A 19,501-nucleotide genomic window follows, 5' to 3' on the forward strand; every position below is an offset into this window, starting at 1 on the left:
AGGAGGAAGGAAGGAAGGAAGGAAGGAAGGAAGGAAGGAAGGAAGGAAGGAAGGAAGGGCAAATGGATGATGGATGGATACGGGATAGACAGATACTAGACATTAATTAGAGAGATGATAGACAGTACATCCATGTATAGGCAGATGACAGTGGGTTTTAGTGGCTGTTTTTCTAAGAAGACATATGTGGCGACTACAGAGGGATCTGAAACACAGTCCCTTTGGAGAAAACAAGCCACTGTGGCAGATTTCACACACACACACACACACACACAAAGCAGCTGTGGTAGTCTGTTTCCATGGTATAACCTTTTCTGCACTGATGAGTCTTCCCTCAGCTCAACAGTCCCAGTTTCCATTAGCTGCCCCGGCTGACTTTATTTGGGAAGTCTGAGAAGGGTTCCTTCAATAAGGAAGGCAGATCTCTATAAACCGCCTTCTGGATGTACACTCAGAAAAGGTCTCCTGACAGTTGCTCCTCGCGCCTCAGGAGGATGCTGGATAGAGGGGACTCTTGGTTTCCTGGGTTCCCAGCAACATCACCAGGCAGTGTTTAACTCAGCCAAGATCAGTTGATCTGGGATTTGGGCCATGGCTTTGACAGTGGCCCCTGCAGCTGTACTTTCTGGAAGCAGCAGTTTATCCAGTGTTTTTAATGAACTTGAACCAATGGTCACATCAAGGGCCCTCAGGTGGCCATTTCTGTCTTGGTTTTGTGAGAGTCTGAAAACATTTTGCTTTCATTGTAGAGCAAACATAGTTTTTATGTTAATACCTTTAAGATTATTCTTAATCTGCACGTGTAGGATTAACAAGTAAGAGGGTTTTTTGGTTTTGCTCTGTTTTCTTCTGTTCTGTTTATTTTCAAACCACAGACCTTATATCTCATACTAGAATAATTTTGTTATTCAAGGGTAGTTTATTTTAGCTGATTCTAGCTGAAATGAAAACATCTGAGCATTTACCACCAAGTTCATTTGAGAGGAAAGACAAAACAATGAAGGTAGAGGAGGTTTATTTAACAACTGTAAACTACACAAACTACTAAGGAATTTCACTCAGGCTTCATAAAACTTCAAGTAAAAATCTTAAAGTTTAGTTATATAAGCAGGTGACCTTGACTCATTCCATTCTGTCATAAATATAATTTTAACTCAAGTATCTTTTGTATAAACTAATAAATTTGTGTTACTGCATGATTCTCATAAAATTTTTGATAAAATAAAAATAGAGATGCCCACCATTTCTAGCATAAAACATATCAGGATCCCATGGCTAGGCCAGGTTGTATTTATTCTGTTGGATATTAAAAACAAGACTTAAGTTTGACCTAAGAATAAATAGGCAACTAAAAAGATAATGTGATGTCTATGGCTTTCTGTACATTACACAGAGCTATTTGCCTTTAAGGTTTGTCTTTGACCAGCAAATAACTGAATATAATGACTGTGTATGCCTAATATCCCCAATTTCATTTGGAATCAAGGAATAAATTAAGTGAATGTAAATAGTATGCTTAAAAATAAATTAGCCACATGAGCTAAAGTCTTAGAGTTAAGTTAAATAGGCAAAAGATCAGCCAGGTAGAGCAGCAGTATACATGTTCTGTTCCTGCACCTAAGAGGCAGAGGCACATGGATCTCTGTGAGTTCGAGGCCAGCCTGGTCTATATAACAAGCTCCAGGCCAGTCAGGGCTACGTGAGGCCCTGCTCAAAAAGAGCAAAGGTTCTGTTGATATGATTCCAACATAAATTAAAATAATGAAAATAAATAGAAATTGAGGTTTTACTGACTTCTATACAACACAATATAGAATTGGATCTAACAGTACAGGCATTTTCCTAAGTTCTCAAAATATATGAGGAAAAAAATGAAGACTGTTTTCCTCTTTGGCCCTCACCACAAATAAAGATTACTTAACAGTTTAAATAAAATTTGAACTGATGGGTAATTTTATATGCAAAGAATAAAAAGAGAAAATTAGGTATGAGGATGGAGATTTTTAAAGGATTATTCCAAAATGTCAAGTTAAGGAGGGAAAGTGAAACCGGAAGCAGGTCGGGAGGAGACGCAGAGAGAGCCAGGAGGACCAAGATGGTCTCGGTAAGGGAAAGCAAAACGAATTTTCCAGATAAGAAGGCTTTGCCTTGCAAAATGATATTTTTGTTCAGCGGAAGACTGTGTGCATTGTTCCGAAAGGAGAAGTAAAACAGGAAAACGCAGAAGGGAAGGGGGGGGGGGTTGTGAGAGACAAATCTGTAAAAGGAAACTTACCTGTTTAAAAACTATTCAATTATCTAAAACCTAAATATATACAGATATAAAACCTGAATCACATTCTTTGTTTTTAAAACAACTAGATCTCTTTATAAAAAGTATATATTGAGGCTGGAGAGATTTCTCAGAGGTTAAGAACACTAACTATTCTTGCAGAAGACTGGGGTTCGAATCCCAGCACCCACACGGCAGCTAACAACTGTCTGTAACTCCACAGCCTCTACTGTCTTCCAAGGGCATTGCATGACACGGGTGCACTTACCTACATGCAGGCACATAAAATAAAAATAATAAAATATTAAAAACAAAAAAGTATATATTGTTTTGGTCTTAGTAAAATATACAAAAACCAGCCTAGGACACAAAGATTTTATGTCCCTCAGATAATTGGTTTTAGTTTCTCCTGTATCGTATTTTTAATTATAAAAATTAAATCTTTAGAGTTGTTTTCTTTAGGACATCTGTTTATTTTGAAATATTTTGTGATCACTTTTAATGTGATTAAATCTGGCTAATAACTCTGGTTACATAAATAATGATTATTTTCACAGTGATGTTTGATTATTGGTATGCATGTACCAAGAACTGCAAATGCTTTAAAAACCTAACGTATCAAATTTATACACAGTAAAAGTAGCACTTTTTCTGTCAATTGCTATAAACTTGTTCTAGCCATGGACATTCTAAATCCTTTGCCATCTATAGTGTTGTTTCCACTGTAAAGGATTTGTTAACAAGCAGTCTTAAGTACAACTGTCAGACAAATCAAAGCTAATTTTACAAACAAATTGGAATTTCTTTGACTATCCTTGATAAAAAGAAAAACTGTTAGATCTGAAAAGAAATGGAGTGGGGAGGGATTCCTTCTTGACTTGCACTGCAGAGGTACAGTCCTAACAGGCCGACCTCTTTGAGGCTCTTTATAGAATGTCAAATAGACTGAAGGCTTGGTAATGATACGTCACAGGTCTCGACACAGTCACCTTTGGCTTACGGGTTTACAATTGCCTCCTGCCTTCTGGACTTGCTCCCTAGTCCTGGCGAAGACTTTTTCTTACTGTTTGGCTACTGTACGCACGAAACTTCCTTCTTCGTTCGTCCATTTCCAGCCTCATGCGCCTTTATATTTAAGACGTGCCTCTTTTTTGGTTGTTTGTTCAAAACCCCGTGCTTTGAAATGATGCCCACTGCCAAGTAACAGAAAGAACGAGCTCACGAGCAGACGCCAGGGAAACACCACGTGAGACCCGCTCCTGAGAGTCTTTGTGGCTCACCTGGGGCTGAAAGGGACACAGCACTGATTCCCAGCGGCAAGTCACTTCTGCTCCTGATGCAGGACCAGACAAGCAGTTGAATCACACTCATGTCAGTAACAAATCACAATCAAATCCTAACCCCTGGATGACTGATCAACAATGATTTTCAAGAAAAAAATCTTGATAAAAAGATGAGAATATAAAAGTTGTCAAAAATCAAAATATAGTTTCCATGTCAATCTATTCCAAATTAAAACAAAAATACTAGAATCTGGAAGTTTCAAAGGAAAGTGTCTTAAACATGACATAGAAACTATGCCAGTAGACTGCCTCACCACAGGCGTGCACAGAAGACACCGCAGCCTTACACTTCTGCAAGGACATCGCCACACCCTCAGACTGGGGTCACTCCTGTCTCTTCCCTGGCCAACGGTGACTATTTCAGAGTACCTGACGTAACCATCTTCATCTGGACCTTCAAGGGTTCCATTACTTTAAATATTCCCACAGTTTAACCTGACGTGCTTTCAATGCAACACAGGACTACACTTCCGTGCTTGCTAGTCCAAAGGAAATACCGTTTTCTTAAGAGAACCTGTGATGGTTCTGATTTAGGTTGAGAAATGCAACATTATATGTAAATAAATGAATATTCAATTGAAAAGGCTGTCAGACTGGATGAAATTTAAAAAAAAACTGATACATGCTGCTTATAAAAGTATGTCTTAGCCGGGCATGGTGGCGCACGCCTGTAGTCCCAGCACTTGGGAGGCAGAGCAGGCGGATCTCTGTGAGTCCAAGGCCAGCCTGGTCTACATAGTGAGTTCTAGGACAGCTGGGGCTACAGGGAGACCATGCTTCAAAAACACAAAAAATTAAAATTTGAAAAAAAAAAAGCGTGTCTTAAGCTGAGCATGGAGACTCATGCGTATAATCCCAGCTCTCAGGAGGCAGAGACAGGAGGATTACCATGAGTTCAAGGTCAGTCTAAGCTACATTATGAATTCTAGTTCAACCTGGGCTTTATAAAGTAAGATCAAGTCAGAGAGAGAGAGATATTAAACACAAAAGCACAGGGAATTTGAGATAAAGAAAAGAACTCCATGCAAACACTAACCAAAACATTAAGAAAATGTTTTCATATTGACCAACTAAGGAGCAAATCCCCAAGGCAGACAATTATAAACCTACAGGCTAGTAATAACCATTTCAAAATCTTCACCGTACAACGAATGACACGTTAACATACTTGAAACTCTACAGAGAACCTATCAGAGATCAAACCTCGATATTCGGCTTCTCTGTTGACAATCAGCATGTTTAGGACACGTGAATGGTTAGCACTGCACGGTGACTCCTTTGAAGAACCCTTCTGTAATCAAAGATCTCTAGAGAAGCCTCTAGAACTTTTACATCATGGTTTTGTGAAATCAAAGGAAGAGTCGCTCCTGTGACCTACTTTGAGATGGAGGAAGGGATGGGTAGAAAGAACCTAGGATCTTATCAGTAAATAAATTGATGAGTAAGACCCCATTCCTCGCTCCACTTTTAATAAGACTTCATTACCAATGAACGATGACAGGGTCTTTGTCTATTAAGTACTTTCTACAGAGCAGAAAGACAGATCGGCATAACTTATTCATGATCAATAACTAATTATTCACAAAGCTAACAGGAGATGACAAGCAGAAACTCTTACAAAGCACAGGAAAGACGTGAAGGGGCCAAGCATAACTAGATGGAGACACTGAATTCAGCAGGTCTGATGCAGGATGTGTCTGCTTTGGGTTTTCTAGTTAATGCAATCCTCCCACACAGAAAGGGGGGGAAAACACAGCAGAGCCGAGCTGCAGGCTGCCTGGAGTCTTTCAGTGAGTTTACCATGAACTAAATTTCTTTAGGCCAGAGCTCTTAAACTGCTGTTCTCATTTCAAGACAAAATGAGGTCTCTAAATAGAACAAAAAAGTGTGGAACGAACAGCAAAAAAGACTAAGTAAGATAACACGGGTAAAGCGTCAATAGTGTCATCTCCCAAGTTTCACCTCTTTGTTCTTTGGAAGAACAATTACTCTCAATTATCCCAGAACTTAACACAGCAACTACATTCCACTTACAAACACAGCAGACCATTTTGAAAGGAGAAAAATAATAGGTCTCAAAAGTTTGTTCCAACTGCAAAAAGCAAAACACACTTGCCAATTCCAGCTGTGAGGACAATTGTTTTCCTCCCAAGGTAATGAATGTATTTGTAGGTAAGAAAATGAGAATCCTGGTTGTTTTTCTCCCTGTCTCTGCAAACACCCCACATGAGACCTGCTTAGAGCTTGTTGCGATCAAACGTTCTAGATATCCATGTGAGACACAGGACTGTTGCTTCTTCAAGTAACTGACTCAAAAGAGAAGTAAGATTTCCACCTCCAATCAGACCCTTGAAACTGAAGGTAAGTGTTAGGGAATGACATCAGCAGGATGGCAAGGGATGGAAACTAAAGGTGACAGAATCCGCCCTGAGTTTAAGGTCAGGAGGGTTTTATTTTATTTTTTTCCTTCCCCTGTAATCCTAAAGACACTAAAACATCTCAAAAGTTTTCATCCATAGATATAAGTTAAAGAAGTTTTTACCAACCAGGCACAGTGGTGCACGCCTTTAATCCCAGCACTCAAGAGGCAGAGGCAGGCGGATCTCTGAGCGATCAAGGTCAGCCTGGTCCATACAGCAAGTCTCAGGCTAGCTGGGGCCACAGGGAGAGGCTGCCTCAAAAAGACCAGTAAAGAAGTAATTATTACAGCCACACAATGTGGCTACAAATAACTTTACATTCTGAAGTGGATGCATGTCCTTCCATTCTACAAAATCCTTGGAAAAAGCCAAAATCTACACAGGAATATTCAGAAAGTAGAGAAAATCTGGGTACAGACAGGGCTCAAGAGCTTCTTACCTACGTATATATGGAAAGGGGGGTAGCTAAGAAAGACAGTGAGGGAAAGGATGGTATCACCTCACCATGATCCCCAAGTGTCAATCAGAAAGGTCAGATACATTCAGAAAAGAACCTTGGGAGGCACAGGACAACTCACTGCCTCTTAGAGATTGCTGACACTCAGTCTGTGTCCTGAACAACTTTGGCTCTTTGGACAAGCTTGTTACTCTAGCAAAGAAACTCAGTTAGGGATCTGGCTGGCTCTTGCCGATACCTAACTGGGAGAGAGCCAGAATGCCAGCCCAGAACAGGAAAGAAAGCATTCCTGGGTACTAAACAGAGTGCTTCCTGAGTCACATACAAAGGTCAGCTGAGGGTTTTACCCATTTCTATGCAGTCCACTGGGGCTGACCATCTATCAGTCACCTAGAGCCCAATGACTTAAAATCAAGGATACTGGTGACACGACTCTCCTAAGACTACCTTACAAAATAATGAGAAATCAAAGTTCTACAGAGCGTGTGTAAAAATAATCATCACCAAAGATAGCTAGGGACTGCTGAGAAACCAAAGTAACAGACATTCTGGATCGAAGGAACAGGACAAGAATGGCGACCATTCATCCAGTGCACGCTTATCCTAGCAACTCTGTGTTTACACTACCAATAAACTCTGCTAAAGTTCAGTCCCTGGGGCTGGAGAGGTGGCTCGGCAGTTACTTGCAGCAGACGCAGGTTCGGTTCCCAGATGTAGTGGCTAACAACCATCTGTAACTCCAGTTCCAGGGGATCCAACACCCTCTTCTGACCTCCGTAGGCACTGCACAACACTGGTGCGCTTATATACATGCAGGTAATACACTCATACACATAAAATACATATATTTAAAATAAATAGTAAATAGCACTCATTTTCCATCTTCCATGAAGTCAGGGTGGTCATGTGACAAAGTTCTACCAATGACATGAAAGCTCACAGCATTTTGAGGGTGGCGGAGGCGCCTTCTAAGAATGACTGGCAAAACTGTTTCCCCTAGTCTGTCCTTACTTCTTAAACTGCAGACATCATGCCATGGGGGAGGGGAGCCACTTTGGCATCAGAAAAAGAGCCAGTGTCCAAGGATGCTGGGGCAGAAAGACACAGGATGCTGGAAACAGGAGACAAGTGAATGTGAGTTTTACACTCACGTTCACAGCTGGACGTTATGAAAAGGGGTATACGCCTCATCTGGGGAAGCCACCTAAGTGGTTTTTAATCATATTTCTAATACCATAAGAATGACTGAACTGAACACATGTGACCAACCATGGTTCTAAGATCTTATACTTGAACCTCTCAGTTCTATACTCGGAAGGGACTAAAGAAAGAGAGTATTTGTTGCTGGCACAGCAAGGTGAGCTCACCGACCTCGGTGGACTGAGGCACTGTGGTATCTAAGATTCATCCTCTGCTCTAACAACCCAAATACACAGGCCACTGTTGCATGTTTCTTTTCAGGGTGAGTTTTTGGGATGAGGAAATCACCCTGTACTTGGAGAGAGACACATACCATCAAATCCCTGACCAGATTTAAATAAATCATGATAAAATCCACATCACCTAGTCTTTCAGTTCATCCCCTACCTTAGCCAAATGAGAGACTTAAAAGTAATAGGAAAAAATTGGGCTCAGTGAGATGGCTCAGTAGGTAAGGACTCTTGCTGCCAAGGCTGATGGATCTAAGCAAAATCCCCAGAGCCTGCACAGCACATGCGCACACACAAATAGGCAGATGAACAGAAACAAATATTTTTTAAAAAATTTTTGAGCAATGGGAAAAATAAAAAGCAACATTCAGAGTCAAAGAGTTCATGACACATGATTAACACGACTGAGTAAAATCAAACTATGGAAAAGCGCACCTCAGTTTGCCTAGTCGTTCTCAGACACTTAGACGCTTAGGAAGAGAAAGCGCCCGTCCACTTGAGGTGTCACACGTATCCATGACAAGCAAAGTGAAAGACCCTACCTTTGAGATGCTCATCAAGGATAAAGCCTGCTGCCCTCCAACCATATAAAACCGGCAGTATATAGACAACTGGCTTAACCATGGGAAACCCAGAGTGAACACAAGCATGCTCAACCCTGTGCCCAACAGCATAAGGATGGTCGCCCCAGTCACCGGTGGTCACAGCCTTGTTTCTGCCCACTACTGGTCTGCCCGTTGTCAAGAGCACGCTGCTGTGACTTTCTTGTCTACCGTGGCGTACCTGAGGTTGGAGTTTGACTTCTCTCACTTTCTTCTTGGTGCTTCCTAACGTACTTCCTTGAGGCAGGTGAAGACAGAGGAAATGGGAAGGTGGGAATGTGGGTCCTACCAACTTTAGCCACCATTTTCAGTGATAATGTATGGTGAGCTTTGCAAAGGCAATGTGTTCTCTTACTGATGGGGTTCACAAAGCCCATCTTTGTAGAACTCACCACAAGAAGAGCATCAAACTAGAATAACCAACATGCCCAACACTCATGGTAGGTCTCCCACAAAATGATACCCTCCAAAGACAAGCAGAGTCCACTCCGTGGCCCTATACCCAATCTTTCCATTTCCCCATCCCCACCAGTGTGAAATATTGTGGGATACCACAAAGCAATTTCTTTTTAACAACACAGCTGTGTCTGTTATAAACATCAATATATAAAATACTAACATTCCCTAAAATAATGAAATCATTAACTATCGCCAAGTTCAAAAAGAAGTCCTAAGATGAACGAGTCATCACAAAACATGTTACTAAGTGGAATTCCTGAGAGTCCTCCCTTAGCTCTAGAGCACAACATTGAGCTTGAAGGAATAAAGGAGCCGGAGCCCCAGAATCCTCCCAAGTGAGGCGATTTCTGTGTTTTGTTCTTGTTGCTGGTTTCGTTTTATGTTTGCTCCTGTGGGGCTTTTTGTGCTATGAAGACGTACTGACTGAGAAGCACTCCCATGCCCTTGGTGGAAGCCCAACGTTGGTGAGAAGCATTACTTAGGCTGGCAGCAGACGGTGTTTGGCTTGCATACACATCTGAGCCTCTGCAACAGAGGAGTCTCATCAGAGCCTGCATGGACTGCTCAGGAAGCTGTCACAGTCAGCGTGGGCAAATTCACCCCACACCTTCCTGTCAGCGCTGGGCCATGGCAGAAGGCGGAGAAGAAGGTAGAGGAGGATGTGAAAGGGGAGAGAAAGGGAAGGAAGAAAAGAGAACCGAGGGAGGCGAAGGGTTCCTCACAGCCCTAGCTGGACACCTACTGATTGAACAGTATCCGTGAGCGCACGATGAACTTGAAGATGTACTCCAAGGCTTTTATGGCTCTGTACAGCTGCTCATTGACTCCCGGCTTCTCGGCATTGTCCACGTAGGTCCGTAACACCTTCGTCAGCTTCCTAGTCACAAGGTAAACACGTGACAATCAGATCAGAAAATTCTTCCTCATGCTTAACTGTAAGTTCACAAAGGGGTGATTTTAATCCTGGCATCCACCCACGAATATATGAATATTCATGAAGGTTTTCTAATAAAAGTGAGCGATAAAATGTTTCCCAGGTAGTCTAAGCATATTAAACGTATTTTCTGATTTAGCCTTCACAACGGGAAGGCAGCATAACTCACATTAACAAATGAGGAAGCCAGGGATTTGACAGGTGAACGAGGTGAGACAGCAAAGCCAAGGGGTTTTCATCAGAGCTCAGCAGAGCCGCGGACCTGCTTGTTGGTTTTTGTTTGGAAAAGACAATAAAGAAAACTGTTCTGGATCTGATCAGGGCTTTCCAGTGCTGTGAACAGGCAAATGCAAGTGAACACACCTTACACTGGGTTAGTGAACTCCATGTTTCCCACAACACAAAACGGGTGAAACAAAGCTGTCTCTCACTTTAGGAAGATCAGCTCTTCCTCACCCAGCAGAAATCACTTGCCAGTATTTCTTCAGCTAAGATTGGGGTCTGCTGTCCATTCCCCCAGTCCTGGGTTTTTGTCTGAGTTTGCATGGGTCCTGTGCGTGCTGACACCATTGCTGTAGATTTATAGGAGCAGGTCCCAGGAGCCTGTAGGACTCTATTTCCATATGGTCATGCACCTCCTCCCTGGCTCTTACAGTCTTTCCGCCCCCTCTTCCACAATGGTCCCTGAGCCCTGGGTGAGTGTGGTTTAATACAGGAGTCCTGTCCAAGGACCAGCATTCTGCAGACTCTTCGTCTCTACTTTGGCTATTTGTGACCTTTGTGTTCCTGGCCCTCTGTTGCTTGAGGGTGCTTCATTAATGAGAACTGAGATGTGGATTATTGTCTTCCAACATTTCTTAATAGAACTCTCCTCAAAAATGTTAATTTTAAAACATTATAATCATACTTTTCATAGTTATTATTTCTTTATATATTAGGAGCAGAAAACAACTTAAAAATATTTTTATTTTATGTATGAGTGTTTTTTGCCTGCATGTATGTAAATATACCACATGTGTGAAATGCCCTGCAGAGGCAAGAAGAGGGTGTCGGATCCCCTGAAACTAGAATTACAGACAGTTGTTAGCCACCATGTGGATGCTGGGAATTGACTCTGGATCCTCCGGAAGAACAGCAAGTGTTCGTAACCACTGAGCTTTCTCTCCAGCCCCAAGAAAATAACTTTATAGCATGAAAGCACTTAACCATGAAAAAGAAATTTGTTATTTATAGCACATATAAATTAATTCAAACTATTTTCAAATTATCCATCCCATGACAGACAGAATTACAGGGAATTGACACAAATAAACTGCACACTAGGAGCTTGAAATTCATAGCTTAAGCACTTTAAATGTTTGGTTCATAGATACCTTTTTTACAAAATCACTGGGAGAGAGGGAGAGCTCTTAAATTTTTCTGTTTTGCTATATTTCATATAAGCAGAGAGTTCAAATGATAACAGATTCATTCAGAACCTCAGGGTACGTGAATAAGCTAATTTAACAAACAAAACTTGGGAAATATAATTTTTAAAAGTAGTCAACTTTGTTAATATATAAAAACATGTAAACTAAAATAAGACAGGGCTGGGAGGTAGCTCAGCAGACTACCCGCAGCATGTGCCAGGCACTGAGTTGAAGCTCCAGTGTGGTAAAATTAAAACAAGGCTAAACAAAAATACTTTTTTGTAAATTTTTGCCTAAAGTAAAATTGTTGCCTAAAGATGACAAGATGTGAAGAGGTCAAACCACTGATATGGGGATAAAATGAAAACAACGCTTTTTAGAGGCTAACAGCAATATGTATTCAGGTATTTATTCTCGATGCCTCTTACAAATAAAAATATTCAAATCCTTCAACACCAGCAGCCCACTTCTAGTGATCCGGCTGACAGGAGCAATAACACATATATTCACTGATGCCTGCTGCAGCCTTGTCTGCAATAGTAAAAACATATTAGTGATATAATGTCCATCATTTGAAGACTGTTTAAATAAATTAGGAAATATGCTCAGAATGGAATACGCTCAGCTGTTAAATACAGGATCGTAGAGACGGGACTGGGGGTTCCCACAGCACTACTGTGGATTTTGGTTTCCTTCTTCTCCTTTATTGTTGGTTTTTTGGGGTTCTTTAAAAATTTATTTCTATTTTTTATGTGTCTGAATGCTTTGCTTGCATGTATATAAGTGGACCCATGTCATGCAAAGTCTGAAGAGGCCTAAAGACGATGTTGGAGCCCCTGGGACTGGAGTTACAGACCGCTGTTAGTCACCATGTGGGTGCTTAGAATTGAACCTAGGTCCTCTAGAAGAGCAGCCAGTACTCGTAACTGTTGAGTCAACTCTCCAGCCCGTTTTTTTTTGTTGGGTTTTTTTCCCTAGGCTGACATCAAACTTCCTATGCAGCTGAGGATAACCCTGAACTTCTGATCCTCCAGTATCAACCACAAGAGTGTTGGGATTACAGATGTTTGCTACCACATCTGTGTGGATCCAACCCAGGGCTTATGCACGCTACCAACTGAGCAGTACCCTCAACTACATCTTTTCATACTTTATGTGGTCAGGACTATCACAAACGGCAAATAAAAAATAAACAAATGCTAAATATCATTAGTAACAAGATAACTGCAAGATGAAGATTGTAAAGTCACCTGTGTGCCTCCATTACAAGGACTACAAGTTACAAAGTCCTGGGATGCTAAATAGTGATGCAAAGGGAATGTCTGTGAACTGCCGGTGGGAGCAGCGTGTGACACAACCATTTCAGAAACTGTATGTGCACCTTTGTCTGGCAATTCCAATCCCAAGTGTTCACCTCAGAGAAATGAGCCCTTTGTTTATTATAAAACCCCTGCACGATTCATAGCTGCTTTATGCAGAATACAGAAAGCCAGCAGCCAACTCATTCAGTCAATAGAAACTCTGAACAAACTGTGGGAGTCCACTGCTTCTCAGAAATAAAAGGGACTCAAATCAAACAACAGCACAACAACGATATGACTCTCAGAAGCCCTCTGTCAAGGAAGCCAGACGGACTAGTGTACGTACATGCTGACGCCAACTTAGTGCTCAAAAGCAGAAAGTGGCTGCTTCCTCGAGGGGAGCACTGACTCAGGGCAAGAGAGGTCTTCCTTAGGGGTAGAACTGCGTTACGTATGTCTTGTCCAGGACAGTTCTAAGAATGAAACCATTTTCTGAATTTATAAAATGAGTTTTGCTACATGTACATTACTATAACAATGAACAAAAAGCTTTTGAATTTTTTTCTGTTTTAAGATGCATTTATTTTTATTTATGTGCACATGTGTGTGCCTGCATGAGCTTGTGTGTACCACATGCATGCAGGTGCTGGCAGAGGCCAGGAGAGGACATCTGATCCCCTGCAACTGGAGTTACAGGTAGATGTCAGTACTGGGAACTGAACCCTGGTCCTTTGCAAGAGCAATAAATGCTCTTAATCACTGAGCATCTCTCAAGCTCCATTTTTGAATTTTATAAAAGAAAATATAGCGTAATGTGGGACTGGGGAGACAAATCAGTAAATAAAGCGCTTGCCAACCCAGAGGACCTGAGTCCAACCTCCAGCACCCACCTTAAAGCAAGCTGGGTATGGTAGTGCATACAGGTAATCCCAGGACTGGGGAGGCAGAGACAGGAGGTACCTGTGTGTCCACACATACACACCTACCCCTCCTTCACACACAGCACGATGTTATGTTATAAAGATAATGAAGATGCTAATATAAGCATGGAGAATAAATAACAGAAGTACTAGTGATCACCAAGGCCGAATCACATACACGGCACAGGGGGTTTTGTTTTCTGTGATGTAGTATTTTTTACCTGTATGTTGAGCACATTATTTTTAAAGATGAAGGCAGTGGTAGGGAAGAGGGACTTTTTCATTTTGTTCAAGTTTGAACCCTCTCCACTAGTGCTAAGCCATAACATAATAAGGATCGCTCTCAAGCCATGCCTTCAGAGTCATAAAAGAACAAACTAACTTTAACAGCGTTTTAGTGTGTAGTGCATTGGGCTCCACTACAACTCCCCAAAACCTAGCAGTGACAGAGAATCGTTTATGACAAAGACCAGCAAGAACAGTTGCCTAAACTTCTCCAACTGCCTGTTTTTTCTTAGAAGAATTTGCTGCAGCTTTTCAATGTGAATCATATTCATAAAAGTAATATGCTCAGTCACTGATGGAATTCTAGGTCAGTTGGACCAGTATGGGCTAGGCTGCTCATTAAGGTTAGCATAGACACCAGGGCAACTGTAACAGCCACACAGATGGCCTGGGATGAGCCGCCTTACTAAACAATCACATAAAAAGGTTTGTGGGGTTGGGGAGATGGCCCAGTCACCAAAGTGCTTGCTGTGTAAGGATCCCCAGCACCATCTAAAAAGTGGGGCAGTGCACACCTGTAATCCCAGTGCTTGGGAGGCAGAGACAGGAGGATCCTGGGATTTACAGGCCAGCCAGTGTAGCCGAATCACTGGGAGACTCTGTCAAAATGGAAAGTGGGAGAGTGCTGAAGGAGGACCCGTGACATCGACCCTTGGCATCTACAGGCAGAAAGACAGATAAAGAGACAGAGACAGACAGACAGACAGACACACACACACACACACAATTTTAATAAAACAAGTTGAAAGATTTGTAGGTGATGGGTAAGGCATTTCTAAATCACTGGTTACAGCACCCAGAAAGGAGGCCTGGGCCCCCAGCAGAGTTTGCCTGCTGGAGCAATCCAAGTATGTTCCGAAGCTTTGCATGCAGGATCCTCCAGTCACGAGTGGGACCCAGCACTGTGGTCCGCTCATTAAGAAACGCAACAAAGCAAAGGCCTCTCGTGGTGGCCCAAGAAGTCTGGGACACAGCACAGCTGAAGTCCTGGCAAAAGTCCGTCTCATTCAGCTTCAAGTATTTTTCCAAACTTTGCAACACCTTTACTTTACACCCCATGCATATTACACTCAAAAAAAAAAAATCCATAGAACAAACTTTGAAAATGGGACCCCTTCCAACTCATTAATTTAAAAAGGGGGGGGATAAAACAGTAATAATGATTCACAAAGAGAACGGCCTGCAACCAGAAAATAAATCTGCAAAACCGTCAGAAGGGTCGCAGCCTTTGGCAGGAGTCCGAATAGAACAAATGAAGCCCAACGATACCAATGAGGAGCCTCATCTGCCCTGAGACACAGCACAGGGGACGGGGGCAGCCCAGGCACGCTGGTTATACGGAATAGCGGTCCTCACAGGAACACCTCCTCTCTTCTCTTTCAGACCAGTGCCGGTCAAACCCTTGCTGTCCCAGCCTCCAAGAACTATCTATTCAGGGGAGCTGTGAGGACACACGGGTGCTGAAAACAAACGCTCATGCAGGTTTGGGAGCAGGAAGGCCAACACGGGAAAGCCAGAGTGTGAACGAACGTGTGATGAAAGCCTGCACCTGCAGACGTCTTCCAGGGAGAAGGGGTGGAAACTCTCCGTGAGAATGCCGAGTGCCCAAGTTCTCCCTGACACAGCAAATACTACAAGCGCATCTCCAAAGCAGGAGCAGCCTCCAGTATGGGCTGGAGTCACAAGTCAGAATGGACTCCTTCAAAATCTTAAGGTGCAAAGACACAGATTCCAACTGCTGAGGCGCCAAGGGCGGTTTCCTTAGAACCAAGACTTTGTTCTTTTAACTGTCACATAAGAACCTCACCAACATGCGGGGTCTTTTTAATTCATTTTTTCAGTAGTGTATACCTACTTCTGTATACGAAGTCTGTATACGAAGTCTGTATATGAATAATGACTTGGTCGTTTATCCAAACATGGTAGTGATTCTTGACTTTCCAGAATCTTTTAGGCAGACTGCAGGGACACAGAGGATCCCGATTCTTACCTCAGTCCAATCTCAGCTTACATACAGAATGGTGCTTAATGTTTCCCTACTGAGTGACTCACCAAGATCTATATATCCCATGTTTTAAAAATAGGGTCTCTGGGGCTGGAGAGATGGCTCAGCAGATAAGTACACTGATTGTTCTTGCAGAAGACGTGGGTTCGAATCCCAGCACCCACATGGCAGCTAACAACTGTCCGTAACTCCAGTTCCAGGGGATCCGACAGTCTCTTCTGTCCTCTGCAGGCACTGCATGACACGGGTGCACTTATCTACATGCAGACAATCACACGCATACACATAAAAACCAAAAATAATAAAATATTTTTAAAATATAGGGTTTCGTGTAGCCCAGGCTAGCCTCAAATTCATTATGTAGCCTTAGATGACATTGAACTTCTGATTCATCCTTTGAGTTCAGGGATTCTGGGAATGAACCACCACTCCCAGGTGATGAGGTCCTGGGGAGGGAACTTAGGGACTTGTACATACCAGGCAAGCCTCTACTGAGCTACATCCCTGGCTCCAAAACCCATCTGTATTAGTCAGGGTTCTCCAAAGAAACAGAACCAGTGGAATAGATATATATGTATACAGATTTATCAGCTTAGCTCACAGGGTAGAGTCTGAGTAGTCCAACAATGGCTGCACCACACTGGAGACGCTGAGAATCCGTAGTCACTCAGTCCACGAGGCTGGATGTCTCAGTAGTCACAATCTGGCACTGAAGGTCTGACGAATTCCAAAAGATCAGCTAGTCTTCAGTCTACAGCAGCAAGACGAACTCACCGGTGAGAGAGAAGGCAAGCAGCAAGAAGGCTGGCGTTCTGCTCTGTCTTGGTCTTTTATACCAGCTGTCATCAGAAGGTAACACCCACATTTAGGGTGTGTCTTCCGGCTTTAGATGATCCAATCAAGAAGATCTCTTTCATTTCAGTTAATCTCAGATCCAATCAAGTTGACACCCAGGATTAGCCATCACAAGTCCACCCCTTGTCAACTTGACACCAATAGCATCTCTCTATGTCATGCTTAATTTTCAAATGAAAACAATGTTGAGGTCATAATTTCACCTAACATGATTTAACTATCCCATCATACAATGACCAATGCATTATATATCTTAGAGTAGGTGATAGGTCTTCGAGGAATGCTTAGTCCTTTAGTGTCTTATAAGCCAATATAATCATGTAGGTTCACAACACTTAACCACTTAACACTTATCTCAATTACACATTCAAAAAAGAATAACTCAAGTATCTGCTTAACATAAGTGTATATATGCACAAGCCTATTCTTAACCAAATAGGACAAAAATACTCATGTCAATTACAATCCACGTTTCTGCAGCTGGTCACTTGGCCTAAGTTGGTATTTGTAACCAACCTTACCTTCCTCTACGACCCATTCTGTATTTCCTCCACCATCAGCAAGCACCTCTGCAGGTCTTGGCTCTTTCCCTGGAGGAGTGACCCATACTTTCATCCCTGAAGGGTCTGGGCCATTTGTTGTCCTGTCTGGATTGGGTTGTTGCAGTTTCCCATTGACCTTAATCACAGGACATGGTAACACCAAAAGTCGCCCTAAGGAATCTCCTGCCTTCCAGATATAATCTTCATTACCTCCATTGTGGAGAACCAGTCCAATTTCCGCCTGGTAGTCTGGGTCAATCGCCCTCCTAATACTGTTATTCCTTTCTTGGCCTGCTGACTTAAGGGCATCAGAAACCCAAAGTGTCCAGGGGGAAGTCTTAGCTTCTAGTTCAATGGAATGTTTGTTGTCTCTCCTGGCAGAAGCACTCCCTCCTCTGGAACCAAAACATCCAAGCCAGCAGAGTGCAAAGCTGAGGGTACAGGAAGCAAAAATTTTCCTAGTGGGTCACCAGGGGTGATAGTGAGTGGGATCATTCCCACTTCCACCCCTTGACTCCTGGACCCACGAATCCTGGCTATAGGAGAAACACTACCATATATTGGACGCTGATTCAAAGCATATACCACCTTCTGGAGGACCCTGCCCCAGCCTTCCAGGCTATTGCCACCTAATTGGCACTGAAACTGTGTCTTTAAGAGACCATTCCATCATTCTATCAAGCCAGCTGCTTCAGGATGGTGGGGAACATGGTAAGACCAATGGATTCCATGACCATGGGCCCACTGTCGCACTTCTTTGGCTGTGAAGCGAGTTCCCTGGTCAGAAGTGATGCTGTGTGGAATACCATGATGGTGGATAAGGCATTCTGTAAGTCCCTGGATGGTAGTTTTGGCAGAAGCATTACGTGCAGGAAAGGCAAATCCATAACCAGAATAAGTGTCTATTCCTGTAAGAACAAAAGCTGTCCCCTCCAAGATGGAAGTGGTCCAGTGTAGTCAATCCATCACCAGGTTGCAGGCCGGTCACCACGGGGAACAGTGCCATATCAGGGGCTCAGTGTTGGTCTCTGCTGTTGGCAGATCTGGCACTCAGCAGCAGCTGTAGCCAGGTCAGCTTTCTTGAGTGGGAGTCCATGCTGTCGAGCCTATGCATAACCTCCATCTCTGCCACCATGGCCACTTTGTTCATGGGCCCATTGAGCAATGACAGGGATAACTAAAGAAAGAGGCTGACAATCCACAGAGTGGGTCATCCAATCTACTTGATTATTGAACTCATCTGCTGAAGCCACCTTTTGATGAGCATTTACATGAGACACAAATATGTTCACATCCTTTGCCCATTTGGAGAGATCTATCCACATACTTCTTTCCCAAATGTCTTTCTCACCAATTTTCCAATCATGCTCCTTCCAAGTCCCTGACCATCCAGCCAAACCATTGGCTACAGCCCATGAATCAGTATATAATCGCACTTCTGGCCATTTCTCCTTCCAAGCAAGATGCACGATCATGTGCACTGCCCGAAGTTCTGCCCGCTGTGAAGACTTTCCTTCCCCAGTGTCCTTCAGGGTTGTTCCGGAAATTGGCTGTAATGCCGCAGCTGTCCACTTCTGAGTGGTGCCTAGATAGCATGCAGACCATCTGTAAACCAAGCCCTAGTCTTCTCTTCCTCAGTCAACCGATCACAGGGCACACCCCATGAAGCTATAGGTGCATTCTTAAGAACAGAAGGCATCGTAACAGGAGTAGGAACCATAGGCATTTGGGCAACTTCTTCATGTAACTTGCTTGTACCCTCCAGGCCTGCTCAAGCCTGATCACGTATATACCACTTCCATTTGATAATGGATTATTGCTGTGCATGGCCTACTTTATGGCTTGGGGGGTCAGATAACACCCAGCTCATGATGGGCAGCTCCGGTCTCTTGGTGACTTGGTGGCCCATTGTCAAACATTCAGTTTCCACTAAAGCCCAAAAGCAGACTAAGAGCTGTCTTTCAAAGGGAGAATAATTGTCTGCAGATGAGGGCAAAGCCTTACTCCAAAATCCCAATGGCCTCCGCTGTGATTCCCCTATGTTGGGGGGTCAGATAACACCCAGCTCATGATGGGCAGCTCCGGTCTCTTGGTGACTTGGTGGCCCATTGTCAAACATTCAGTTTCCACTAAAGCCCAAAAGCAGACTAAGAGCTGTCTTTCAAAGGGAGAATAATTGTCTGCAGATGAGGGCAAAGCCTTACTCCAAAATCCCAATGGCCTCCGCTGTGATTCCCCTATGGGGGCCTGCCAGAGACTAGAGACTC

At 43.0% G+C, this 19,501-nt stretch overlaps 1 protein-coding gene across 1 annotated transcript in view; it reads right to left on the reverse strand.

Annotated features, from left to right (window-relative positions):
- Positions 1 to 19,501, reverse strand: part of LOC103744273 (dedicator of cytokinesis protein 1) — a gene marked incomplete at its 3' end in the record, with an annotated part of 120,656 nt that overhangs the window by 5,797 nt on the left and 95,358 nt on the right. The window contains exon 22 of the mRNA XM_029569813.1: positions 9,726 to 9,860. Coding sequence (XP_029425673.1) covers positions 9,726 to 9,860 — 135 coding nt within the window. The remainder of the gene's footprint in view (positions 1 to 9,725; positions 9,861 to 19,501) is intronic.

The sequence above is a fragment of the Nannospalax galili genome, unplaced genomic scaffold (assembly GCF_000622305.1).
Source record: "Nannospalax galili isolate Female #2095 unplaced genomic scaffold, S.galili_v1.0 scaffold362, whole genome shotgun sequence".
NCBI lineage: Eukaryota > Metazoa > Chordata > Mammalia > Rodentia > Spalacidae > Nannospalax > Nannospalax galili.